Here is a 26766-nt window from a genome sequence, read left to right as displayed (position 1 = left end):
AGCTTCTAAGTAAAAATGCACAGGATGTTCATCTCACATTTAGCTTCTATTAGTTAAGGAATTCAGGGTGGTAAATTAGTGGCAAAATAATCATAAATTAATTAAGAAAACACCTTGAAGTCTGCAACTGTTGTAGGGTCTGAGATTTTGGTTCTGTCTGTTCTTCCTAAATTCATACATTTTATGAATAGATTCTTTTCCCTCTTCCACCATTTGAAAAAATAAAATATTGAGCTGGTTTACTACAGTCCTGGAGTGTATTTATTCTTGGTGAAGTTACTCTTGGTCTCAGAAAGAAGCCACCACAGTATTCCTGAGTTCTCCAGAGGGAGGTTAAGGGAGTGTAAAAAAGGACACAGACCCAAACAGCAAAAGAAAAGGCAGTGGTCAAGAAATTCGGGTTGCTACTCAGATCTGATATCTAGACGGATATGGGGAGGAAAGGAGAAAACAGGAAGGAAAGGACAGAGGTGCCTCAGCAACATGGACACTCGGCTGCAGGGAGAAGACAGCCCGGCATCACGTATTGGGCCTTGTGCGAGAAGCTGCTGCCCGGGACAGTGGAGTTCATGGTGGCGGTGTGTACCTGCACACGCACGTATAAAAGGAAGCCTTCAGTGGCCGACATTGAAGCAGGCTTTGATTGCTCTCAGCCCATGAAGGGAGCCAGTGATACGGGCAGCGTGTCAATAAACAGGGCCGGCCCTGCCGAGGGAGCGCGGCCCTGGCCCGCAGTCAGGGCCCGCAGCCACGCCGGGAGCGCTGGGCCACGGCCTCTAACAGATGCCCTTTTCATGCCTCCCAGCATAAAGGCTTCTTGTAGAAAGGCGTTTACTCAAAGCTTTGCCCGCACAGCTAATTAGGAGAGCAAGAGGCTTTAGTTACCTCTAATTCTGCTCTCCAAACCCTTTTAAATGAGCCCAAACACCTGCAGGGCACGCGGAGGGAACAGGCGGTCCCTGGGGGGCTGTAGAGGGGAGGAAGGAAGGGATCGGGATCAGACATAAGCCAGCCAGGAGCAAACCCCAATGCCTCCGTGTGCCCTGCAGCCAGACCAGGGCAGGGGGTGGCTGATTGCTGCCCTGCAGGGAGGAGAAGGCAGGCTGGAAGTGCCCCCTTCTCCCTGGGGAAACAGAAGGAATCACCCTTAGATCAGTCCCACCAGGGTCGCTTCGGCAGCCCAAATTCGGGAGCTGCTTGTTCTCCCGGGACACAGGATCCTGCTCAGTTTGAACTGAATCTCGGGCTGAGGTTTTAATCTTCCTGGAGCAGTGCCAGCAGCTGAGTGTCACTGCTGTGGCACGCGACTCCCGAAAAAACAGTGCTGCCAAGGATTGACTTTCTGCCTCAGAAGTAAAGCCAGGAAGAAGCCCACAACAGAAACCATCTACCTTTGCCCCAATCCCCCAAATTCAAGGTACACTTATACCACCATATTCTCTGCTTTTCCTCCAAGGAGTATAAAATCTCCAGGTTTGGTGCTCTGTGTTTGTGCAATGCCCAGTGCAGCCAAGGCCTTAATCTGGGCTGACTTACACGCTCCTGTAATTAAGTTATGGGACGGCAAAAGGAGACTGTTTCTAACCATTCAATGCAAATTAAATTTTCACGGATTATCATAGCTGAGGAGGAACTATTTTGAAAGAAAGCTATAGTTGCTAACAGAGCCTACCACTTCTTGTGCAAGGAAATACCTTGAAACAAGTACTGAGCCCTAAAAATAAACCAGAATATGTTCAGCTGGGCATTCACTAACCCCCGCCACAGCTGCCAGGGGATGAGCTGCCACCCTTCCTTACAGCCATTTATCTCCTGCTGGGGAGGGGTGTAACGAAGGGTGGAATTTGGCTACGTATGCAATTACCTGGATTAGTGGTGGGACAGTGGGAGCATGCGCAAAATTCCTCTACACCCAAAGGACAGACAGTTCCTGCACGTGGTCTCTCCAGTGAGCAAGAACTGTGCATCCTTGGGTTACTGCTCCCAGGGACTCGCTTTTTATAAGACGACAGATTCTAGCATGGAATGAATATTGCATCTTAGAAGAAATACCCTGGTAAATGTTATCAAAAGGGCGAGTTATCTAGCAGTAAGTGCTCTAACAGTAAATATTTACTCTGTTCCCTTTTGCTTAGAAAGGGTTTGCTCTCTTCCACCTCCTGGTCCACCAGCCCACTCCTCTCTCCCCAGCCGTCACGCCTCCCCCATGCACAGTTATCCCTTTCACTGCCCGGCACAGGAAGGAGAAAATCTGTGTGTAGTTATGCACACCAAAAGGGTTAAAGCCACGAGAAGCCAGATCTCCATTTGTTTTTATACTTACAATGAGTCCAAGGACTCCAGGAGGACCTGGGGCTCCCAATTCTCCCTAAAAGGAAAGACAGACCGACATGGTTATGGGCTCTTTGTAGACAAACAGAGGCTGAAAGGCAGCTCAGTGTTTCAAGGGCTTGAGGGCAGGGAAAACACCATCCCTCCCCCTTCCTCCCCCCTCCTCAACCTCTTTCCCTGGCCAAAGTGATGGAGAGACTCTACTCCACTGATCCTGCTCTCGTGGGTGCTCAGCCTCTGCAGACACAGGGCTGCTTGTTGCTCTGCAGCTATTTGCAGGCTGATGACCCCTCCCAGCAGCAGGCTGGATAAAAGCAGCATTTTATGTGCATGGGGCAGGCAGGAGAGCAGTAGGAGCTGCCTCGAGGGACGGGAAGGCTCGGGCAGAGAGGGGGCACAGGGACTGCAAAGCTAGGGTGGGATGGAGAAGCAAGGTGCTGCTCTGCACGGGGAAAGGTGAGGGTTCAGTACTGGTAAGAAACAGTAAAACTCATGAAAAAAGGAGAATGCAGATGAAAATTAAACTGGGCAATTTGAGGAGAGGGTGTGCTGGGTTCTGGTGCTGGCGGATGGGCCCTGGCAGTGTGGTTGGTACATGGGGTACTCCGAGGCTGCTCCTCGCCTGAGAGCACCCAGGAGAGGTGGTGTAACATGGGGAACCTGCAGCCTCCTCTGTGTGCTGCCTCATCCATCTGGCCTCCCCTTAGAGGCTTTCCAAGTGGCTCAGAGCTCCCCATTTCAAGGCGCAGGCTGCTCTCCAGGTCTGCTTTGAATTCGCAGCTTCACCACAAACTCCCTCTGTGCCAGCATCCCAAAGACAGGCGGGTGCCAGGGGTGCCAGCAGGTGCCTGGGAGCATTTCCTGGCGCAGGGCAGCAGAGAAGCTGTTAGACCCCCACAAATCACCCATCCAGCTCCCCAAGCACTTCACCAACCCCTCTGTGAAGCTCAGCCCATCCCTGTGCCTCTCTCTTGGCCAATATCCTGCTGCCTGGCCGCACAGACAGCGGGCTGCTTGTCGGAGCAAGGAGCTGCCCTCACACACCTCCAGCTCCAGCAGGGCCTCCCCAAACAAGTGCACTGGAACTGCTAAACTTCCCCTTGGCTCAGGCAACCCTACCCCTGCTCTGGATCACACTGGCTACTTTCTTTGACAGACCAGCTCGGTTTATGGCGCACATCTGGTGGAGTCCCCTTCGGTGCAATAAAGCTCCCCTTTTATGGCAAGATTTGCCCAGTGAAAGAATGAAGGAGAAGGGGACGCAACGTGACTAAACGTGCTCGGCCTTCCTGGGCAAAGGGTTATGTGTGTTTATTTTATGGGAAGTGGAGTAAAGGACTATTGGGCAAGCGCACACAAAAAGCGTTTCATAATCTCAACCAGCCTAAAATTGCTTTTTTATGGCCGGTTCCTTTCCTGCATACTTGGGACATCTGTGGAGCAATTGTTCCTTATGGGTGGGATTTCTGTGTCCTCAGAGCTACTGCAACAAGGTCGGCTTCGAGCATCCAGGCGAGGCCTGGCACTGCTAGGGTCAGGGAGGAGAGGGAACATCCCTGGGGATGCTCGGCAGAGGAGCTGCACGGTGGCCTGGATCTCCCCAGGAGCTCTGCAGGCTCCAAGGGTGGTTGGGAAGATCAGCTGGATGCTCAGCTCTGGGTCCCACCGCGTGAGACTGCCTAGATTTCTGAATTATGTCACCAGGGTATTCCTTAAGAGAAAGGGTAAATGTGGAAACACACAGCCTCAGTCTAATGCAAAAGGATTTCCTCTTGGAAGAGGAGGGGGTGGACTCCTCTGGGAGAGGCAGGCCAGACAAATTGTTGTTTGAGCCGTTCCCTGTGCTGGGAAGGAAGGATTTCCAGGTGCTCCCTTCCTGGCCATCAGCAGCGACAGGCTGGTCCCTGACCTGCGAGGGAAACGGGGCTCCATCCTCCTTTGCAGTGCATGAATCTGGCACTGGGACACGAGACAAGGAGATGAATCAACAGTCCTTTCCCATGTCCAGTTCCTGTGATTAAGACACTAATTAGAGTGGCTAAAGCGCTCCGGGAACGGGAATCTGGAATGCAATGGCTCGACAGTTCTCAGCGAGCTGCTAGGAGGGAAGAACGCCCCTGCGGTCGCGGGAGCCTTGGCTCTGGCTGGGAGGCACGGAAAGATCAGAGGCTGGCGGCTTCGGCCGTCCCCGTGCGACGGCAGCGGCCTAAGTGCTCGGGGATCAAACGGAGGATGGGGCAGCTCAGGACCCGTGGCAGCCTGCCTGTGATTTAGCTGCATGCTCCACCTAGCAAGCCCGGCATAGCTGTCTGTTCCGCAAACAGACTTTCTGGCATTTTTCTGTGTCTGTGACTCCACTCGTGACCCTGTGAACCTCCCTTCAAGTCCGCCGAAACAGTCTGTTTTCATTCTACGATCTCCAAGGCGCATTAATATTTAAAAGCCGTTGATAAGATGAAAGAAAAGCGATCTTTCTGGATGAATTAACGGAAAGGACATTTGCTGCTCCCCGATGCTCTGGGAACTGGCGTTGGGCTAACATCGAGCACATCTTCTGAATGGGGCTTAGACAACTAGCGAATTTAAATGAAAACAAAACAAATTATTTGTAGAAAAGGAGCCTTCCTGACCTCCAGGACTCCTGCTCTTCCTGGTGGGCTGGCTGGAAACAGCAATACAATCTAGAAAGATTTCTACTCTGGGACTACTGATTCCACTCTGACCCACGGCTTATGTTGACTGAGGGATGGGAAAACTGCAGAAGGATTTCTTGGGAATCTAATTCTTTCAGTTCACTGCAATTGTAACTCTTCTGCTCAATTCCCACAAAGGCTGGAGCATAGCTGAGCTTGGCCTGCTGGCTGGGGCTGCTTGTGAAAATAACTTTTATGCCGCATATGTGATGAATGGGAACTTAAGATGTGTAAGGCGCGGATTGCTTCACACAAATCACTCCATTGAACACCACAGCCACACTGCGATGTTGTGTGCGAACAGCCAAGACAGTATGAATCTCAAAGATGAATCAGGACGCCTCGTCTGCTAATTGAGGAAGAACTGACAGAGCCATTCAGAAAATAATTTCAAATAATTAATACATCTGATAATTTTACAATCCACAATGGCATGTTTTGTGAGCAGTGGAAAACACAGCACATGCCCAACTGTTTGGCATGAAGTGCTACAAGAACAGAGCAAAATAATTCTTATTAGCATCCAGCTGCTCAGATGGTCTCCGGGACCATCCTGACCCAGTTCCCAGGAGACACATCCCATTCTTAGAAAGCCAGCAGGGGTCAGATGGAGACCGGAGGGAGGCCGAGAACTCAGGGGCCTGGAGACCTCTCTCACCACAGTGCTGGGGCTGGGGGAGGCACGAGGCAGGAGTGCAGAAGCCCAGAACTCTGCAGCTGTTCCCCAGCACACCCAGGCTCCAGAGCAGGCAACCTGGCACTTGTACAGGTGCCGAAGGTTCCCTTTTGCTGAGGAAAGGCACGAAGCTTGGAGCGCTTTAGAAGCTCACAGCTACATGCTAGTGAGATGCAAACCATACAGTACCAGCTAGCTAACCCTCATCAGAAAATGAGATGTGGTGAAAAGCAGGATAGGAGCAGCTTATTTCTCTACACACTGTCTCAGATCTCTCTGCAACTGAGTAGCAGGACTGCACCTTAGAGGGCTCATGCAGTCACGTAGCCATCTGTGGTGCCTTCTGACGATGTATCCCTCTCTCTGTGGGCCCTGTCTTGCTGCTCTGTTCACATACTGCTTCATCCCAAGCACACCAGAGTCAACAGGGCCATTCCTGTGGCCCTGTGGCATGAACCACATGCTCTGGCCACTGCTTGCTCCTCACGAGAAGAATCCCTACCTTCTCTCACCTGATTTTTCTTCTAATCACATCCTCAGGATGAGAAAGCATCTATCAAGACCAAGGTGCAAGAAAGGTGATGGAGGGAGACAGAAACTAAATGGCAACGTGATTACCCGGCAGTTGCAGGATGTTGAACTGAACACAGGAATTCACAGCATGCACGAGCAGGGCAGGGGTGAACATTTGTTTTTCAGGAGGAACACCAAAATGCTATCAGCTGCCACCAAGCTGAGAAGCTTCACTCAGCTCTCACTAGCACGATATGTCCACCACAATGAAAAGAAACAAGGGGAAAAGCCATCAACTTACTGGGTTCCCATCGATGCCTGGAGGTCCTCGCTCCCCAAAATCACCAGGAAAACCCTGAGGAGGAAAACATCAGTATTACTTATTGATGCAGCCTGGTGTGAAGGCAGCCAGCTTAAAAACTGTCCCCAGCACGCAGCGCAACACTTGACAGCAGGTCACCAGGAAGCCTGGGCCAAGCCGCCTGCTTGTCCTCGTCCAAACCACCCCTGCTCCACCAGCACGCGCCCAGCGAGAGGCTCTGCGGGGCCAAGAGCTGATTCACTCCCCTCTCCTGGGGCCAGTGAAAGGTAACCAGAAGTCTCATTTACAAGGCTCAGCCGTGAGCTGCACATTAAGTGGTGGAAACCTCAAGAGGAAAACCCAGCGAGGAGATAGGAAGGCTTTTTCTTTGGCCGTGCTGTGGAAAGCATCCCTTGCTGAGGCTGCTGGACCCAACTTTTCATGCCTTGCCTCGCAGGCTGTGCCCGGTCCTCCATCAGCTGTGCCTTTGAGCAGCAGCTCTCAGCCCTGGGCAGGCTTCAGATGGCAGGCAAGGCTTTAGCAGCACCATGTAGAAAGCGTGAGAGTGCGAAGGAGAGAGAAAGGTGAAAATCAGTGCTTTTTTCTCCTTTTGGTTCACCGAAGTACTGTCAGTATGTCCCACAAGGGTATGCAGCCCTGAGGATTACGCTGTGTAGTTTACAAGTGAAACCTTAATCCCACATTCGGAGGATCAGGCTCTGTATTTAATGACACAGTCCTTCCTGTCCTCTTTAGGAAGAAATGCCCTACCGATAAATGCAATACCTCCTTAAAAGTCAATCCTAAATCCTTTACGTTCTGGAAGAATTCACAAACCTTGCTGCAATGACTGTCCTCAAAAATGGGCTGTCAATCTGCATCATTTCATCCCACTGACTACCACAGTCATTTTAACAGTTCCCCCTTTAGCTGAATAGCTTAATGCCTCCTGGAGCCCATGCGGATGCTTAATGGAGCTGACCAAAGACGCCAGGAGTACTCACTCCGATGCATTTATGACCTTGCTGTGTGCCAGAGGAACAAACGGCTCCAAGCTCCTTACGGTCTGCACCCCGGAGCTGTGAAAGACCATGCTAACTACACCACAAGGCCTTCTGCATCATCTCATTCTATCCGATACGAATCTGGAAGGTATCAAACCATTATAAAAGAGGTACCGAGCCAGAACTCAATGGTATAATGTTCTCTTTCAGACAGCCCCCGTGCTGCACCAAGTCCCCTGTGCCCCACGTACCAACGCACCCAGCAGCTGGCTTTCCCCTGTCCTGTCGTGCTGTGTCCCTCAGCCAGAGCTCAGCACAGGGATATAACTGTGCTTAGCAAACCCTGCTGGTCTCTACACTTCTGTTTTCAAGGAGGAGGCCGTTGAGTTTAAGCCCCAGCCTTCCCCTGAGCTTGCACTCCATTCAGCAAAGGGCTGGCGGGGTGCAGGCTGCGGAGAGCTGTCAGGGACCTGCTCAAACACCAGCAGCTTCAGATAAAATATGGCACGGCATCCCCCTCCTTCAAGTCTGAGCTCAGAGGGAGGTTGTCTGCTGGAAGAGCTGCCCATGGACAGAGCAAAGGCAGAGCCTAGCCCCAGGCTCTCCCTCCTAGACGTGGGCTACGATCCTGTTTTCCTCTCCACGCTATTCTGACCGTGGACATCAGGATAGAAACTAAGAACTGTATTTACACGTAAAACGCTGCCTTGCCAGAGCCAGACCTCCACTCACCTTCAGTGGCTCACAACTCGTGGCCAACACAACCAGGCAGAAAGCTGCTTGGTCACACCCCAGGTGAAATACGGGGGATCTGCTGAGACAACTGTAATTTTGCTACTGACTTCTGAGCTAGGATTTCACCTCCTCTGTACCAGTTCCCTACAGTACACTCTCATGAATGGATGCAAGCTATCGCTTGCTTGTTTGGACTCAATACTTATATTTTACAGGCATCACGGCGAATGGGAAAGTTGTCTGCCTTTCCAGCTGGGCACTGCATCCCTCCAGCCTGTGCACAAAGCCAAGAAGCTGTGGTAAGCAACCACTGGAAAAAGCCTTCTGCCATCTAGAGACAAAGACGTCAAATATAACAAGCAGGCGGGGGGTGCGAGGGGGTACAACCTTCTTTAATAAAAATAGAGGAAAAATAACTCTGCGACATGCTGAATCAATAAGATCTGAACAGAGATTTGTAGGGAAAACTCATTGCTCAAGCAAGACAAAAAAAAAAAAAAAAAAAAGACTGCCTTGGAATATTTTGCTGTTTACAGTCATACAACTTGCCAAGGAAAATATGAGTGTGCACAGCCCGATACTGTACTCACGCTGCTGCAGAGTGCAGGCACAGCCCTCAGCACACCCCCAGCCACAGCCTCCCTCTCTAAGGGGGCACAGCCGGGCACAAAGGGACCCAGAGATGCCACCGAGCAACCTGGCCCTGGGGCTTCTGAGGTGTCTTCTATTGAGCTAAGGCCTTGCCAGTTTGGGAAGGTTTTATTAGTTGGAATAGTAAAATGAAATCAATACAGCCACAGCAGCATATCATCTAGGGAAATGCATGCTCCAGACTAAGAGGATTTTCTAAATTTGGGTTAAATCTCTTCCAAAGCGATATAAACAATGCACTTTTCTGTCAGAAAAGTGCTCAGATAAGAAACTATTTAAATGAATGTTTCCCACTAATCTCTTTTTACGTCTCAGTTTCTAGTACTAACCTCACTGCTTAAAGATAAAGACACAGGAAATTTGAGGCATTTACTAATAGAGTTAATAAATATCTAGCTTTTATATAGGTGTTCCAACAGCAGATCTCCAAGTATTTTACAACACAGATTATTCCTGTTTCAGAGGCAGAGAGCTGGGTACGTACCTGGGCTGAGGCTACTTGGCCAACACCTCCCTGCAAGGGATTCGAGATGGAAACCCATTTCACAGCAGCATGCTGTGGCTCCCTCACGGAGCTAGGGCTTCTCCCATCCTTGGGATGGGCTGTAAAAAGGTCAAAGTGGCAGAAAACAGAGAATAAAACCCAGAAGGATGCAGGCTGGCATCACAGCTACAACAGCCAGCCCCAGGACAGCAGGCAGCAGCAGAGCCCCATCCTTGCCAGCACCTTAACGTGCTGTCTGCTCTCCTGGTACACGCACCACCCAGCCCACAGCTTCTGGGAGGATGGTTGGGCCCCTGGTAATTTTTGGCCTCCATCATAAAACCCAGGAGAGGAGAGAAGGGGAAAGAGCAGCTTCAGTTCAATGAACTCCAGGCACCCCTCACTTTGAGGCTGGCAACACAAGTATGAGCAGCCTTGTGCGTTAAACGAGACCAAAGCTGGGGGCTGTGGCACGAAGAAGGATGTCTCCAAAGACTCCAAAGGCCTTGTAGCACAGTGCTGTTCACAGCAGGAGGCAATCAATCTGTTAAGCCCCTAATGAAAAAGGAAGCCCTCTTTTTCCATGGGATAAGCAGTAGCAGTTTAAACCACAAGAACAGTTCCAGCGACCACAGCATCCTAACTCCCTGGATCTCGCACGTCTGTAAAAGCTATTTTTTCAGATCCTCTCCCCTCTTGCCTCAGCCTGAAGGCCAGAGGTGTTCCTCAGGAACAAAACTAGAGCTATTCAACTGAAACAAACAGTGTAGGAATTGCAAAAGGACTATGGCAACCCCTTTGTTTTGTCCGACTGCGTCTCCTCTCCTGTGCTCTGCTCCAGCAGCCCAAGGAGCCCAAACACGGGGGCAGGCAGCTCAGCTCGCTTCATGCCCATTACAGGAGGCTTGTAAAAGGGATCACAGAGCTCAGCACATTTTCCCAAGTCTCCTGACCTTCCCAAAGTGAATGCAGTGAATGCAGAGGGTTTTTTTTTTTGGTATGGAAAAGTCCACTGTTTTCTCAGGGTGCAGCTGTTTTTCTGGGAAGCCTGGTCCCTGGAAATTCTGCTAAAGAATTGGGATAACAAATGAAAGCACCCTAGTGAAAAACATCCTGCTGAGCATCCTGCTTGCTCTGTGGGAGGGAGGGGACACGCGGAGAAGGACCAGGACCGGGAAGGGATGGCAAAGGGCGGCAGAGCTGGGAGGAAAAGGTTCGCCTCACACGTCCTGCCGGCCAGGAGCCATCGGGGCGCTCCTCCGCCGTGCCTGGAGGCAGGTATGACAAAACTTTTGGCTCCATCTCACAGCTGGGAAATACAGAAGGTAAAAAAAAAAAAAAAAAAAAAAATAAATGAGTAAAGCTCAGCTGAATGGATTTCACATCTTCTGAAGGAGAAATTCAATGAAAGAAGTGAGGTGAAACTTGAAGAGGAGCTGGAGAAAAACCATACAAGCAGATGGCTCGCACTAAGCAGGACCCAGGGCTTCTGTGCTCCCCCTGCCCACCCCAAACCGTGGCTGCAGACTTTGTCCTTGCTGCACTCGGTGAAGGCAGGGAACCAGTGCTGGAGAGGGAACCGAGACACAGAGACACAAGCTGATTTATCCCAGGTAACACCGAGAGGCCTGAAGCTGGACCAGTGACTAAACCTACACCTTGAGGTCCCCCAATAGTTCCTTAATCCTTGTTCATCCCGCTCCCTGCAAAGGGCATCCTCTCGCATGCCAGGAGACTCCTGCTGAGAACAACCAGACCCAGACAGACTCTGGAAACAGCTCCTCCTGCAGCGGGGATTACATCCCCCTCCACCTCCCCTTCCTTTCTTCCTCTGCTTAAAGCAAACAGAGCAGCCTGCCCTTCCTTGCTGTCAGCCAAAGGGCTGCTCCGAGCAGTTGCCACCATTTCTCGCCTCGTGCCCCGCAAGCAGCCATCCTGGGGGAAACCGAGAGGCGTCTGATACACCGAGCCCTTTGCTTCCCCGAGGCCTTTTCAGGTGTGTGCGTGTGGGTGGGTGTGTTGTATGCATGCGCCATCTGATCCAGTTTAAAACACTTTCCCTGGTGGAGTAAGGGAGGCAAGTCTGGCAGCTGCTGCTGCGAGGAATCCTGGCAGGTCTGCGTGCCAACAGAATCCTTCTCCAAAAATAGGATTTTATTTTCCTGTTGGCTGAAGGTGAAGCTGCTCGAACCAACCAGTCCTCCTGTCTTGTCTGCGAAAGGCTGCATTTGCCAGTTGGCTCCGGCCAGGTAAATCTCTGCCCAGGAGTCTCCCCAGGGATGGAGCGTGCAAGTCAAACAATTTAAACCAAAAAAAAAAGGTAAAAAAAAAAAGTTGGTGGGGAAACGAGGCTGAGGGTGAGAGAAGGCATTGACTGGAAAAAAGAAAAAAAAGAGGGAGAATAAAATAAACAAATGTAGCTTATGTTGGCAGCTGACACCTCTGAGAGCATTCCTGGTGGAGGGCGCAGACGTGAGTCCCCCGCAGGTGGGTGCGAGGGTGAGCGGGGTGGCTCGGGGCCAGCGCTGGGTCCCTGAGAGGCCAGAGTCACCCTGCGGGGCCCCTGGCAAGGCCCCTGCTCTGGCTGGCCTCTTTGCCAGCTCTGCTTCATGCAGCTATGTGGGAGCCTCTGCCTCCTGCTCAGTCTAGACCCGGGACCGTGACAGCTCGCATCCCTGCAAAGAAGGGGGGTGTCCCCTCTGCGGGGTGTGGGGCTGGTGGGCTTGCTCTTTTGTCACCCCAGAGGGAGGTTTGCTCTCTGTCTGTGTCACACTTCACATCTCTGTGCCACATCCTCTTTGGATAAAGATTTCGTGGCAGTTTTTAGCGTAGCTACCCCTCCAGCTGCAGGAGCCTGGCCCTCCAGGGCAGCCAGTTCCACCTGCGGTGAGCCAGCTTCCCCCGAAGCCCCTTCAGCCAGACACCACTGAAGTCACCCTACAGCCCCTCCACCCTCCCGACCATCAGCTTTGCTCCTTTTATGCAAGTATGTGATCTGGTCCTACTTCTGAGGGGCTCTAACAGAGCACAGATTACACAGACTCTATTACCTAATGCTGAAGAGCGCTGAATCTGCCAATGCCTCTAATTATCCATGGCCAAGATTTCCAAATCAAGCAGCCTCCTATTTAAGAAAGTCAAGATCAAAATGCTTTCAGATTCAACAGGGACAGTTGTGTTAGTTTTTCTTAGTTCTGATGAAAAACATTTTGGACTTTGGTCTGATTTATGAATGAACATTTCCCCGAAGGAAGAAGGATGCTCTCGTGCTTAGGAGATGTTGATTTAATTCTTCACGAGCTTTCTGAATGACAGTTGACGAATCACCGAGAACATTCTTGGAAACATCCTTGGTTTCAGCAGAAGTTATGGGTCTTGGCACCTTTCAAAGCCTTTTGCCTATGCTTTCAGTGCTTCGTTTTGCCTATTCTCTAAAAAATTAAATATATGCCAGTATTGTCCAGCTTGCCAGATTATTTGGATGTTGTAATCACGGGCACAGAACATGTGCTGGTATCAGAGTGATCAGTAACCACACAAGTGTCTCACCACAGAGATTTGGGAAACTCTGGACATGTGGAATGCAATTTGGGCCAAAAAAGAGACCGTGAGATTTGCTCTGGGCTTGGTCCTGCATTTCAGAGCAGTGAGCCCGGCCCAAAAGGCAGAAGAGAACAGCTGCCCAGTCTCAGCAACCACATTAAGCATTAAAGAAGTCACCGATTGCTCAAACTAAATTATTTCAACAATTTAAGCTAATAAAGAAAAATGATAGCAAAGAATCAACTTAGATGGTTAGCAGGAAAAACGCAATACACAGGTTAGAAGTCTCTCTCAGTAACGAGGGAGTTCTGCTAATTACCAATTTTCAGGACCTCCACTTTACATTTCTTGCAAACAGAATGATTAAAAGCATTTTTTAAAAAATAAATCAGTTCCAAAGAAGACACAAAGTTTTTGGTGCTGTGCTGGGGTATCAGTACAAGACAGAGCGAGCTACCCGAGTCCTTTCCATCAGCTCCTACAGCCCACTTGCACTCCCTCCTGAAGCTCATTTTGGTGGTTTACCTGCACAAACACCCCTAACAGCACAATTAAAATTAAAATTACAATTTAATTACAGTATTTCTTTAAAGTATTTTTATACTTGAGCCCATGTGAGCCACAATACTCGGTGCCATAGGTGAGAGCTCTCAAGGTGCATTCCTAAGCCACGTTTGCCATATGGGCAGCCTTTCTGCGCCTCCAAGGAGACCACTCCAGGGAAGGAGTTTGGCAGTGATTCGTAAAGGAAGAGGTACTTGGAAACGCTGTTAACAGCTTCCCAAATCTCAGCTCGTGTAGTGCAGGAGACTCTAGCTTGGTTCCCTCTAAAATGCAAGGAAGGGCCTCAGCTTCATCCAAAGCAGAGAAAAGACTGGAGCTGTTTAAAGTCTCAATCCCTACAGAAGGGAGCACAATTTATTTTCTCAGTGATTTGTGGTTATGCCAGCGTTTCCAGACACATGGCAAAACTCGTCCCCCCATTGTTTGCACGGACAACAGCTACGGCTGTGTAACTTGGCAGAGCCGCACACGCTTACGTTCCCCACCAAGTTATCGTAGCCATACGTCAGGAGGTCGGGGGAGGCTGTAAAATGAAACCTCCACAACCCCAAGGCTGCCCTGCTTTTTGCTATCTGGTCTCCCAAGGCAATACGCTCTCAGATGATGCAACAGCCTTCCCACTGCAGTAGGATAGGCAGGGCTATCGCATGCACTTCTAACAACTTATCAGATGGAGGAAAAAAGAGTATTTGGAGGCTTGGCATTCACTGGAGGCATGAGTTAAGACATTAACTTTATAAGTCAACATGGAAGAAGACAGCAGACATGAAAAATAGCTTGGCAAGAAGGCACCGTCGCATTACAAGCTGGGAGCTGGCAAGGGGGACCCCGGCTGTGGTCAGCTCCTGGAGAACGGATGCCAGATTCGGCAGCTTGCCACCGCATTGATGCTCCCAACAAATACTGAGCCTACATCAGAGCGGCTGCCAGATCACTGCTGGCTCTCGTGACCTCCATGCTGCGGCCGACAGGCAGAGGGAAGGGAGGCTTCTGGCGTCACCCCTATAGGGTTCCCTAATGCTTAAAATCCCCACACCGAACCTCTTCTCTGACATCGGAGCAGCAATCCTTGTCACTCACATGCCACATTTTGGTCGCTGAGCCCAAAGGGCAGCTGAGTGTTATCCCCACTTTGCACGAACCCAGGAAGAGCCAAACAGCTCCTCTGAAGTCACACACCGTGGGGAAAATGGGTTTCCACATCCCCTTCCTCCCCCTGGGCAGTGCAGCATCTCCCCACCTGGTCTTGGCATGCTCCGGCCGCTCCCCCAGCGGAGCTGTCAGCCTCCCGGCCACGCATCCCGAGTGCAAAGCCTCGCTCTGTGCCTGTACTTCCAGCTCCACATCACGTTATCTCCTCCAAACAGCAATGCTGGCACTTACCAAAGGCTGCGCAGAGCCAGGTGGCAGTGCCCGAGCTGTCGGCAGGCGTTTGCCCCCTGGCTGGAGGTCTGCAGGCACACAGGACGCCCCCTCACACTGCCCAACAGCTGGGTATCGCTCACCAACACGAGGTACGGGGCAGCAAAAGATAAATAAGTAATGACCAGCACTGCTAGGGAAGCCAAAACGACTGCTCGATGTATTAATGACCTGGCTCACCCTACTGCTACCTCAACCTCCCAGCCCTGGGGCTGGGCTGGTCCTCTGCTGTCCCAGGACCCAAACTGACAGAGCCTTTCTGGGCCAGGGCTCTTCCTTCTCCAGGTGTTTGAATTGTGCCTGGCACAGCGAGGCTCCAAGAGGGCCAGGCACAGGACCAGCAGCACCACTGGGCTCTCCGAGCAGAAGGCAACCTCGGGCGTCTTTGCTAAGATGTGAACAGACTTCAGACAAACACAAGAATTACTAAGTGTGTCTTGGAACTAAGTTTTGTTCCTTCCTATCTCTTTTAAAATAATACTACTAAAAAACCCACTTTATAAGCTAATATCAGGCAGAAGACAGCACTGCTGGTGTGCTATTGATACTCTACACATATGAAAAAAGAATAAGGGACACGAGCACTCACCATTAACAAAGGGGAACCAAAAAGAGCTCAAAGCTCTTTGGATACGTTTCCTCAAAGTTCCCCTTTAAGTTTTTCTCTAACAGGACACGAGAACTTCTGAAAATATCATATTCTATTTGAAGTTTACTCCAATCTACAGCACAGACGTACCTGACTGTAGCTACCCATCTTCCATAGTGTAAGAAAAACACGCCACTTTCAGCTTTTCCCACCTCCAGTGGTAACTAGCCGTATCTCCTCTTCCTGCGTGTTACTTCAGTGTCAGCACGTCTCCGTTCTAAAGGTGAATTAAGACTGATAGATCGCTTGCATGCCATGATGGAAGGTGACAGCAGCATCTATCATTCCTTCCCCCCAGCATGGCCCTGCTGCCATCATGGAAATGTGACTTTTATAAATATATATATATATTATTTTTTTTCCCCAGACACCAAACAGAATGCCATAAAAAATCCATAAAAACACTACAAAAAAACATTTTTGCCAGCCATCACAATGGCAAAACTGAAGGTTTCAGCAGCCAGCCCCTTCAGCTGCAGGCCTCCAGCCTACCTCTAAAACAGGCAGCAGACCCAGAGATGTGCAGAGGGCAGATATTTCCTTCTCCCCAGCACTTTGTGCTCTGACCACAGCTCTCTCCCACCCCAGCCCCAGCCTCTCCTTGCCCAGGAGCCCCAGTGCCCACGGTGGGAAGTGCACTGGGGAAAGCGGAGATGGAGGTGGGGCTGGCTGTTTCCACGACAGATCCACCGTGTCCCGCACAGCTCTGCAGAACTTAACTTCCCTGGAACGCTTTCAAAATCTGACTCATGTCCAGCTCGTCTATTTTAATCGTTTGCTCTTACATCATTCTGGGAGGCCCACGGTGTCACATGCAAACTCCCCCAGCCCCCTGCTCCTCTTAATCCTCTGCTGTCTCATACCGAGCAAAACTAGGTAGAGAATGTGTTTGATAACAGCTCCTTCCCCACTCCCCGGAGCATTTACCAGCCTCGGATGGTAGCTAATAAAGGCTCCCAAGAGCTCTCCATTGCTGTGACAGCGCTGAAGTAGAACAGGAACAGCAGCCGTGCCAGCAAACCTCGCGGAGCGGGGATGTGAGAGACCAGAAAAATCACAGCAGGCTCACGAACGCTGCAAGCCGGCTGGGAGACAGCCCCGGCCAGGAGATAAGTGCTGGGAAGGGAACCAGCTCAGCTGGTTCCTGCTTTCTGCTTTCCCAGGGATTTTCTGAATACCTCTAGATGCCACATAACCTTTTTGTTCAGGCTTGGGAGTACAAATCAGCAGCATCAGTCCATTCAGGAGTTCTTATTAAACCTGATGGCATGAAACGTGGATGGAGCCACAGCTCTCAGAGAGAGCCGAGAAGAACAAAGGTGCTCACGTGCAGCCATTTAGTCCCTTCTCTAGATCCCAAGCCTGAATGCCTCCAAGGTTTTGAGACTCCTGGGTCTCAGGGGAGTGCCCTGTTCATAACAGTGACCACAAGACAAAAAACCCTTGCCTGGAAGATTACAGGCGCGAGCCAAACAACAGCTGGGATGCTTTGAGCCCACAGCATGGGCTGTGCAGAAAGGAGCCGGAGAGCAGAAAGCCTTGTACCTAACGACAGTTGCTTTGTTTGTTTTGCTCTGGTCAGTGAGTCATCCTTACATCGAGCGGCTCGCTGCAGTTATTCATCACGGAGGTTTCTGGTGCAACGAGCGGCTTACAAAACTGTAAGACTTGGTACACGTTTCCACCACCGCCCCCAAAAAAATCCTCTCGACCTTCCCCCATCCTGGCGAGAGAAGAGCAGCCAGCCCGGATGAATGGGGCTCTGTCGAGCTGCTTGCACGGCTGTCGCTGAGAACAGCACGCGGTGGGCGTGGGGATCCTGGAAAGCACACGCTCGCATGCAAGGGGACAAGGGGAAAGCACTGGGTTTTTCCGTGCGTGGGTGAGAGGATATTTTACAAGGAGCCTGTGAGAGCAGTGTCAGGAGATTGAGACACTCAGGCTGACATGAAGAACAAGGTGCAAAGGTGATGCGAAACACCAGAGCATGAATGTGTCTGCTCTCTGCGCTGACTCCTGATCTCTACACTGATTTCCTCAATCAGGCAGCACAAACCCCCTTCTGTGCAGCTTTCAGTTCCACCTTCTATTCATCCCTACCTTCAGACACCTCTTCCTCCTGGTCATGCTCAAGTTTACCTGGTCTCCTTGCTCATCAACCATGTCCTCATCTCACCTGTCTGTACCACCAGGGACGGAAATGTGCCTATACCAAAGCACGCTGGTGTTATACAAACTGAGACGATACAAAGGTTGGAGGGAATCACAGCTAAAAAGGGAAATGTGATGGGACCAGCAGAACAAGCACAGATACCTGGGATGTTGCAGTCACAGCAGGAATTAAACAGCACATTCAGTGGGAGCACGAGGAAAGACACTGCAGAAGAGAATCTGAGCAGTGTAGGACCCAAGGGAGCATGGGCAGTTCAACAAAGAACAGAAATGCCTGTGCAGTGGGCAGAGCATGAAAGGAAGAGAACAGTACTTGTATCTTCAGTTTTCTTCCTGCTTGAGAAAAGAGACATGGAAAGGTTTGTTTGATCTCCCCATTTAGTTCCCATCAGAAGACACTGAAGGGCCCAGCCAAAAGCCGTGTGTTTTGTTTACATTCAACAAAGTCTGCATAATAGACGAGGAAAAACTTTACCGGCCTACCCATCTTGCCCCTCTTCCCAGGAACTCCAGGGATCCCCTGCAAGGAAAACACACAGAGAAAAAAAAAATAGGTCTGGTTGAGAAAGCAAACAGCCAACCAACAACACAAAACAAAACGAGAAGAGAAAGGGGAATGCAAACCAGCCTAATGACTGCGGCATTGTTCGGGAAGCAAAATGTCAGCTCCTTGCAGTCAGCTGCGAGAGCAGAGGACAATTAACCTTCACCCACTAACTACGGCCCCGAGGACACACGCAGGCAGCATCCACACCCAGGGCAACAGGCTGAGGCTGTGCTTAGCAGGAGCAGTCATTAAGCTACTGGTCTGGAACCAACTGAAGGCCACCGCCAAGGCGCTCGCTGGAGAACTTCTGTTTATGTTTCTTATTTAGTTATACAAGCATTAAATCAGCGACTCTCGAGCGCAGGGCAGTCCCCTCCCAGGCAGGCACACTCACTCCCACATGCTCCCGGGGCCTCTCTGGTTTCTGGAGCTTGCGTTTGAGGGAGAAAAAGTGAGAATAAAACAGGCTTCATCTTACAGTGCCCTTCCTTAGGAGCTCGTGCTGGGGGAAGGGTGAGTCCTTGGATGGGTGGAGATGAGGCAGGTGGGGGGACTTGGGGAAAAGGAGCAAAAAAGCAAGAGAGGTTCTGCAAGGCTCTGAGCACATGGGTTTGGAGAAGGCATGATGGAGAGGGTGGGAGGAAGGGAGGACACGTGGGAACACAGCCACAGGTGCCCTTCCATGGGCCCCACAGTCTTGACTGCCCAACTTGATGCAACTGGAAGGAAAGCCATCGTCAGGAACCCCAGGCACTGCTGCTTCCGAGAGGCAGGCTCCTTCCAGACACCTCCAGCTGGACACCCAAAAGGCTGAGATACTGTAGTTGGGATGCCACTCATGTGGGAGCAGGAAATTTCCACTCACATTGTTCTCCAGCCTCATCCCACTAAGATGAGCTTGAAAGTGGGAGGAGGACAGCAGATTTTAAGTGAAGGACAACACAGAAAAGCTCCTTCCTACACATCAGTGTGGTCTGAGGATCCTGCCTGAAGTGTGGGTTTTCCTGAGCTGAATATTAGCATCTAACAAGGACACAGGTCTTCATGCAAGGGCAGAAACAGGCTAACGGAGTGTTCAAACACTAGGCATGCTTGCCTCTTTTCTCAGGAGCAAGGATAGAAAAGGTTACACCAGGCTCTGAAGAACTGCAGTCAAGCAATACACCAAGGTTTTCTTCAGAAAATACTCACTCGTTCTCCATCAGCCCCTGGTAGCCCAAATAATCCCGGGAGACCAATATATCCCTAAAGGGAAGAAGAAACAAGTAGTCAGCTCTATTTATCCATTAGCATTCAGTCAGTCTGTCTTTCCTGAAGAGCAGCAGAGCATCCTCCAGCGTTGGTCAGTGGCAGCCGTGATGAAATAAACCTTGAGGCAAGTGTATATGCCCATGGACTGCATGGTGCTGGCTTCCACGATGTAGTCCAAGGGCACATACCCTCACACCAGGGATCAGGAGGGTTCCGGGCAGGAAGAGGCCAGCAACAAAAGACCTTACCTGGGCTGGCTCTGAGCATACCTGAGGGAAAGGCAGCTTGGTTCAAGGTTAGCAGGAGTGATGGCAGAAGTAACCCATTCCTTCCACGCTCAGCAGCAGCGGTCGCATTTCGAGTACGCGATGTTTCTGTGCGCCTCTGAGATCCCGCTCAGACAGGACGCGCTGCATAAAATGCTACATTTCCTTTCCCTTGCAACAATTGAAGCCTTGTGTTTAATCCTCTTTGCTCAGCAGTTAGCACAAAGTTACCTTGTGTGCTGGTCCTTTGCAAAGGACTGTTTGTGCCAAACATGCAGAATCGAGAGGAAGTGAATTTCAGCAGGGAGCCCCCTCAGTGGCACCTCGCTGTTACAAGAGCCAAGTGCTAACACTGATTTTCTCTCATCTTTCTTTCTCCATCATCACTAAATCTCTTACTGTCAGCCCCACCAAATTCTTTCACCAGTCCATCGCTCCCTTTGGGTTGCGCTTCCTCTAGGGACGATATCCCACTGGGAAATACGGCCACATTGTAATGATGCTGCCTGCCTTTGCCTCCTGAACCCCAAGACAAACCATGCGACTCCTGAACTACTCCCTGCAGAAGAAAAAAACAGAGATGGGGAGGTGGAGAAGAGCCCACAGTTGATTGCCTTACTCCACAAAATGCAGAGATCTCACCTTAGAGATCTGTACCCAATTCTGATTGACTGCAGTTGAGCTGAGAGTGGCTTTCCTGGGGAGCTAGAAATACTTCAGTACGCAGCACTCAGGTACAAAGCAGAAAATAATTTTCAAGTCTTTCTGCTAAACAGTGCTCTCAGAATTATACAGCTACCAGTTGACAATTACATGAGATCCTGGTTAGGCCAGTGAAACGGATGCACCAGGAAAAATGTTACCGCTTGCAGAAGCGAGGTGAGCAAGCTGTTTGTTCTCTCTCAGACCTTTCTTTCCCCTGCAGGACACCAAGCACGTGTTCTCCCTCCCCAGCTCAGGAATACGGCTAGCTAGAGGGTCAGCATTTGTTTATTCCTTGCAGTTTTCCCAGTGATGAAAGCCAGCTGGTTGAATTTATTGCATATAGAGAAAGTATCACGTGTCAGGGAGAGAGGGAATTTTATTGGGTCAGAATCTCATTGTGAATTTACAATTGCAGGAAAAGAACAAAATGTGATTAAAGGGAGTCTTAACTGTTAAAAAAAATAAAATCCTTTGCAGTGAGGAAGAACTCCCAGAAATTCAATTTGATGAGCAAAAGGAGGCAGAACAGAAATATTCATGTTTATATTTGCACATGGCTTCAAGATGCTGGCTTACCCTTCTGCATAATGATATAAATCACTCCCAAACTCAAGACTATACCCAAAAGAGCCCATATTCAGCACAGTCAAAGACCACTGAACCACATTTATTGAAACTAAAGAGGCCTTTGGGAATTGGGGCTTGCAGAAAGTTCAGACTTTGGTCTTCTGTAGGAATTTGTATACCATTCTTCCCTTCCTGCAATGTAAGGGGTTGGCTTTACATCATCAGAGCTATCATTGATCTTTAATCTTGGTATATTCAGAGTTTAATTTAAAAAAATTAACAGTGTTTCAGTAAGTAACCAGTGTGCAATTCAAATCCCCTGAATCCAACAACTTAGAGGAACTTGTCTCAGGTTTGCAAAATTAAGCATACAGTTTCTTGAGAAGCCCTTTGTAGAAACAAGTAAACACAAATCAAAGGCTGCTTACCCGACTGCCTTTTGGACCAGCTTCCCCTATGGGGCCAGGTAAGCCCTAGAACAGAAGGGAGAAAACAAAGACAAATGTGGACAGGCTTTAACTTCACCTAACGAGCACTGCCAAGTCTCCAGCACTGTCCCTGCGTGGTTCTGCTTTCAGTGCTGAGTCCAAGGCGTATCAACAAAGGAGGAAAAAAAAAAACAACAAAATGACACAAACACAAATCTCCCATTGTTGGGGAGCTGTGCCTCTGCAGAACCTGAGGCAGCTGCATGTAGTGAGCCTTCCCCGGGGCTCAAGTAATGATTTCTGATCATAAAGATCAGAAAGATTCATGCAGCAGGGCGCAGAGGTTGCATTACACTTCAGAAGCAACATACAGTGATCCTCTGTACCCGACAGCTCTTGTTTCATTTCCCTGCCTAACTGAACACACATAGCAGTGACAAATATATTTTGATACCTGTTTGGGGAACACAGTCGGGCCCTGATGCAGTGACAGAGCCCCTCTCATTTTTACAGCCTACAAGGTCACGTAGCAGTGCAGGTGCTGCACATCTCTAGCCCTCTGCAGCATTACCATCCATTTCTGTCCCTACTGCTGTGAAAAGGAACCCTGTAAAAATGCATGATGAATTTTCATGTTTATTGTCCTCTAGCAAGTTTCCAGATCAATTTTTATCCAATTCCAAATGTTGTTGGGCTTTTTTGGAAGCAAAAAGAGTAATAATAATAAAAAAAGGCAATGTCCGTATTTCCTTTAGCTGGCAGCACTGCACGCACAGCCTGGGATCTGAAAGTCAAGTTGTGCTCTTTTCTGGCTCATGCATCATTGCCAGTCAGAGAACTCAGCCACCGGGGCAAAGTTAACAATTCTGCCTATGATGCACAAATCAAAACAGAGCCAAGCTTGCTCTCCCATAGCACTGCAGAGCCAGCACAGCTGACAGGAGTAACAAGTAGTAAAATCTCATTAAAGTAAACAGCCCCGATGCTGGATACACACGGCATTCAGATATACTGAAAAAAGCTGCTTTAAAAAAGAAAAGTCACTTTCTTGACCCAAACCACATTTGAAGAAAGTGCTTTTGTTCTTCATATGTCAAGCGCAAATATTTCACCCTGCTTATCTGATGGGCAGAGCACTGCTGTGAATTGCTAAACAGCATTCATTAGCCTTGTATGTCCATTAAAGCTCGGACCGTTTTCTATTAGTCATCTAATGCACATTCACACCTAGGAGATTCTTTGGCACACACATCTCTGAGAGCCTTTCAGGGTATGAATGCAGCATTTAGTCAGGTGCACAAAACTTCCCTCCAGGTCTACCATCTGCATTCTCCAGCAGGCATCTGTGTATTCCACCTACAATTTGCTAAGCGAGGTATCGATCTAATTTAGAATTTAAAATAGATCATACACTACTGATAGTCTGAGGCAGGGGGAATGCAGACTTGTTCTGAAGATCTAGCTCATGCTTAGTCCAATACCATGTACATCTGGGTAAAAACTCTCGTATGAACTCATGGGAAGTCTGAAAGACAGCAGACTTCCTGGGGTCTTTGACATCTGCCTACCTTCTTAATTATGTATGTAAATACAAAAATGGGTGAATCTAACAATAATATGTCCATTTAAAAAAACATGACAAACTCATTTCACTGTAAAATTCTACAGGACCTGTCTCCTGCCTGCATACAGATTCCAATTAGAGATCTTTTAAATTCTACTTCTTACTTTTCTTCCAACTACTCCACTTCTTACATAAGTAAGAAAATAAGGTGTCTGATCCTGCTCCATTTTCCTTTGCATGCTCCACCATTCCTAATGTTGTCTTAGTAATTTTATTTTTCAGATAGAAGACAAAAATTTGATTTTCTTTTTTTTTTTTTTTTTTGCAGCCACAAATTCGATTTATACATATTATTGGACCACGTATAACTTTATACATATGAATATATATGTATATGATTATATAAGCAAATTTTACTAGCTAAAATCTTTTAATTCAGAAATACGCTTTATGTCCCAGGTTTCTAACCTGTTCAACATCAGATGCAAGAACTTGCCTAAAAGTGAGGGGTTAGCAGCTTTCATGTTTGTTTCTCTGCTGTTATTTGTTTTTTCATAGTCTTATAGTGAATCAAAAACCATATAGATTTTGTTACAGAAATTCAGGTTTTATCCATTACAGTCATAAAATACATTCTAACAACCTTAGTGTCTCCCTCAGTGATAGGCCATGGCATTGCTACAGGATCTCGGGCAGGGAAGAAGGAAAGCCAGACATGGACTTGATCAAGTCTTTTCCAACCTCAGTGATTCTTAGTTTCCTTGTTCCAGGGGTCTGCACTGTCTTTAGTGGGGCATGTATTTAGCATGGCACATATTTAGCTACCTGCACACCCAAATCCCTAGTCTGTGCACAGCACGATGAGATTTACTGCACCTGCCTGCCAGGATAACCTTTGGCACCAGGGCTTCCGTCTGGTCCTCGTTCACCCTTTGGAAAGAAGAGAGACAAGGTAAGGTGAATGCTGCACTTGGGAAACCTTTTCAGTTACTTTGAGAGGGGGTGGAATGAATTAACTTTATGCAAATTTATAAAGAAGAAAATATTAAAAGTGGACAGCAAAATAAATTAATGAGGGGAAAAAAGCAAGCAGAAGCCCTGTCAGTAGGATCCATGCATTAAGCAAGTGTTGGTATTTCTCCTTCTCCCTCCATCTGCAGTGAAAGCAGCAGATAGTTCGAAACAAGGAGGCTAAGAGAAGGTGTAAGGCTGCATCTATATCTGGCATATGGAAGCATTTTACTGGTGAGGAAGCACTGCCAAAATTCTTCAGAACTAAATGGATTCATGTATAATATCCTTTAACATCATTGCTAACAGGGCCTGCTATTCATTGCCCTTTTTTTTCTGAACTGCAAACATCAGACTTAACCAAATAAAGGGGGGATAGAAAAGGGGAGAGGGGGAATAGGCTTTGGGAGGGGAAATACATGTTAGTACTAAATATGATGCGGCTAGTAAACTCCAGATGAAATTAATGTAAAAGAAAAAAAAAAGTGGGGAATATGGTGAGCTGGTATTTCTTCCACCACATAAACCTAACGTGGTCGAGCAATAAAAATTAGAAATTCAATTTAGAAACTCCAAGGCAGTGTCCTCTCACCAACCTGCTGATGCTCAGTGTGTGTGCACAGCTCCTGGCAGTGTGGGAGCTCACTGTGCATCCCCTGTGTGTACCAAGCTGCCCCTGGCAGGAGCTGGCTGTCCACACTGAGCAGGCTGTACAGGATCCAAACTAGCAGCAGAGTCAGTCAATCCACCCCTCTTTGCAGGTTGAGGAAATTGAGAAGACTCACCTGGTCTCCAGGGTGACCTGGTGGTCCAGGGTAGCCTTTATATCCCTGTTGAAATAGGGTGAAAAAGATGAATTAGAAAACAAAAATGATTATGTATATAAGGTTTGGTTTGAATTTCTCTTTGCAGGTAGGACTAAAGTTCTGACAAGAAGCAGGTCGTTGGATATGGGCTAGCACTACACGATCATAACCTTTTAACGTACTAGTTTGTCTGCACAGCCCAAATCCTGCCCATGGTCCCAGGCTGTGCTGCAAGGCAGTGTGGCAGCAGCCTGCACCACGAGGGTCTGGCTGGCGGCTACTTGAGAAGGACTTGCTCCATCAACAGACAGTTGTATCTACAGTCAGGTCTGGCTATTCGTAATCCACAGTTATCTGTCATCCTTAGGAAACCACAGGCCTGTAGGCTAAAGCGTTGGCTTTGGGCAATCTGGGGGACTTGAGCTGCTGCCTTCAGAAAAGCCTGGATCTCAACTGCAGATCTCAAGCCCACGGTGAAAGCACTGATCACTCCTGTGTAATTTCATCTGGCAATTCTTGCACCAATCCTTACATGAAGTGGGTCACTCACATTTCAGAGAGAGCTCTCACTTTTGCTTTAGAAGTTGAAATGCCATAGGAAAAAGCTCCAAAACCACTTACTGTCATGGGAAGCTTCAGCTTGGTTTCTAGCTTGAACCTGTCTAGCTTCCAGCTTTTCTAATCTAATTATTACAAGGTATGACAACATGCAGAGCTCTTCGTTATCAAGCTACCTAAAATGGTGAGCGAATTCTCTCTTAACCTGCTTTCTGCTGAATTAGTTTGAATGAGTTTCTTAATCCATCTTGCTAGCTGGCAGGTGTTGCAGGCTTCAAATCATTCTCACAGGTCTTTCATAAACCTGCTTCAGTTTCCTTTTTATTTTTTTTTGAGATGCAGACACTGGAGCTTTACAACGGTAGCCTGTTCAGCTGCAGACTGATCAGTATGTATTTTAAGACAGTTCCCTTTCCCCAGGATTTAGCTAAATCTCTCTCCAAACACGGGCTAAATACTGCAAGTGGCAGGCACTTCAGATTTTTTTGTTTCCCTTTATTATGTTACTTCAGCTATTTAAAATAAATCAAAACTCCGTCAAGTGGAGTCAGAGCAGATTAGAAGATTAAATTCGGTTAGAGAGATGATTGTTTAGCTGGGCTACTAGAAAGACTGAGAAAAAAAAAAGGAGGGAGGGGGGCAGAAAATTTAACTTGAAACAAACGGGCAGAGAAAACAAACAAGAAATAATACTTGCGCACATACTACAGAAATAACAAAAGGCTTTCAGGGTGGGTTACAACTGCTAATTGCAACTCAGCCCCTGCTTTTCGCCTTGTCCCAGCCCAGGGCTTCCCGCACACGTTGCCTGTCTGCAAAGCCCACGGGGAGCAGCCCCCTGCTCTGGAAGCCCTGACCAAGCCCTGGCCACGGCCTCAGCCTCTCGCTTCCCTCACCAGATGAACCCAGGCCTGTTTCTGCTCCCAGGTCCACACCTCTGCTTAACTGCTTTTTTATTCTTCCCATGGGCTATTTTAGACCTGCAGCCTAAGCCTGCGCTGGCGGAGGTATGCAATGCTCTCAGCCATCCTGGCTACTACCCACTCCCCTTCGCATTCCTCCTCGCTCGTTATTTCAGACATTTTGGCCTGGAAAATCATCAATTCCCTTTTCACCGCATCTCTCCCCTGCTCAACCTTGCTGATGTATCACGGCCTGCTCTTTCTGAGCTGCACACCCCCGAGAAGGCGGTGGATAATCTGAAAAACCATCTGGCTACCGGCTGGCCCTTATCTGAACTTCCTAGAAGGTCCTTTCTCCGAACACTGTTAGCACGTTTCAGCCTGTGGCTCCTACACTGGCAGTGCCCAGCAGCTGCTGGAGCA

At 48.9% G+C, this 26766-nt stretch overlaps 1 protein-coding gene across 1 annotated transcript in view; it reads right to left on the bottom strand.

Annotated features, from left to right (window-relative positions):
* The window catches only part of COL27A1 (collagen type XXVII alpha 1 chain), a 148955-nt gene that overhangs the window by 79473 nt on the left and 42716 nt on the right, over positions 1-26766 (bottom strand). Inside the window, exons 8-14 of the mRNA XM_082775483.1 lie at positions 24863-24907; positions 23943-23996; positions 21503-21547; positions 19477-19530; positions 18214-18258; positions 6515-6568; positions 2324-2368 (exon numbers count right to left, since the gene is read on the bottom strand). Of these exons, the coding sequence (XP_082631609.1) occupies positions 2324-2368; positions 6515-6568; positions 18214-18258; positions 19477-19530; positions 21503-21547; positions 23943-23996; positions 24863-24907 (342 nt within the window). The remainder of the gene's footprint in view (positions 1-2323; positions 2369-6514; positions 6569-18213; positions 18259-19476; positions 19531-21502; positions 21548-23942; positions 23997-24862; positions 24908-26766) is intronic.

The sequence above is a fragment of the Aythya marila genome, assembly GCF_965140915.1.
Source record: "Aythya marila genome assembly, chromosome: 19".
NCBI classification, from domain to species: Eukaryota; Metazoa; Chordata; class Aves; order Anseriformes; family Anatidae; genus Aythya; species Aythya marila.
The sequence above is the reverse complement of the archived record's forward strand: the minus strand, read 5'-3'. Positions and strand labels throughout refer to the sequence as shown.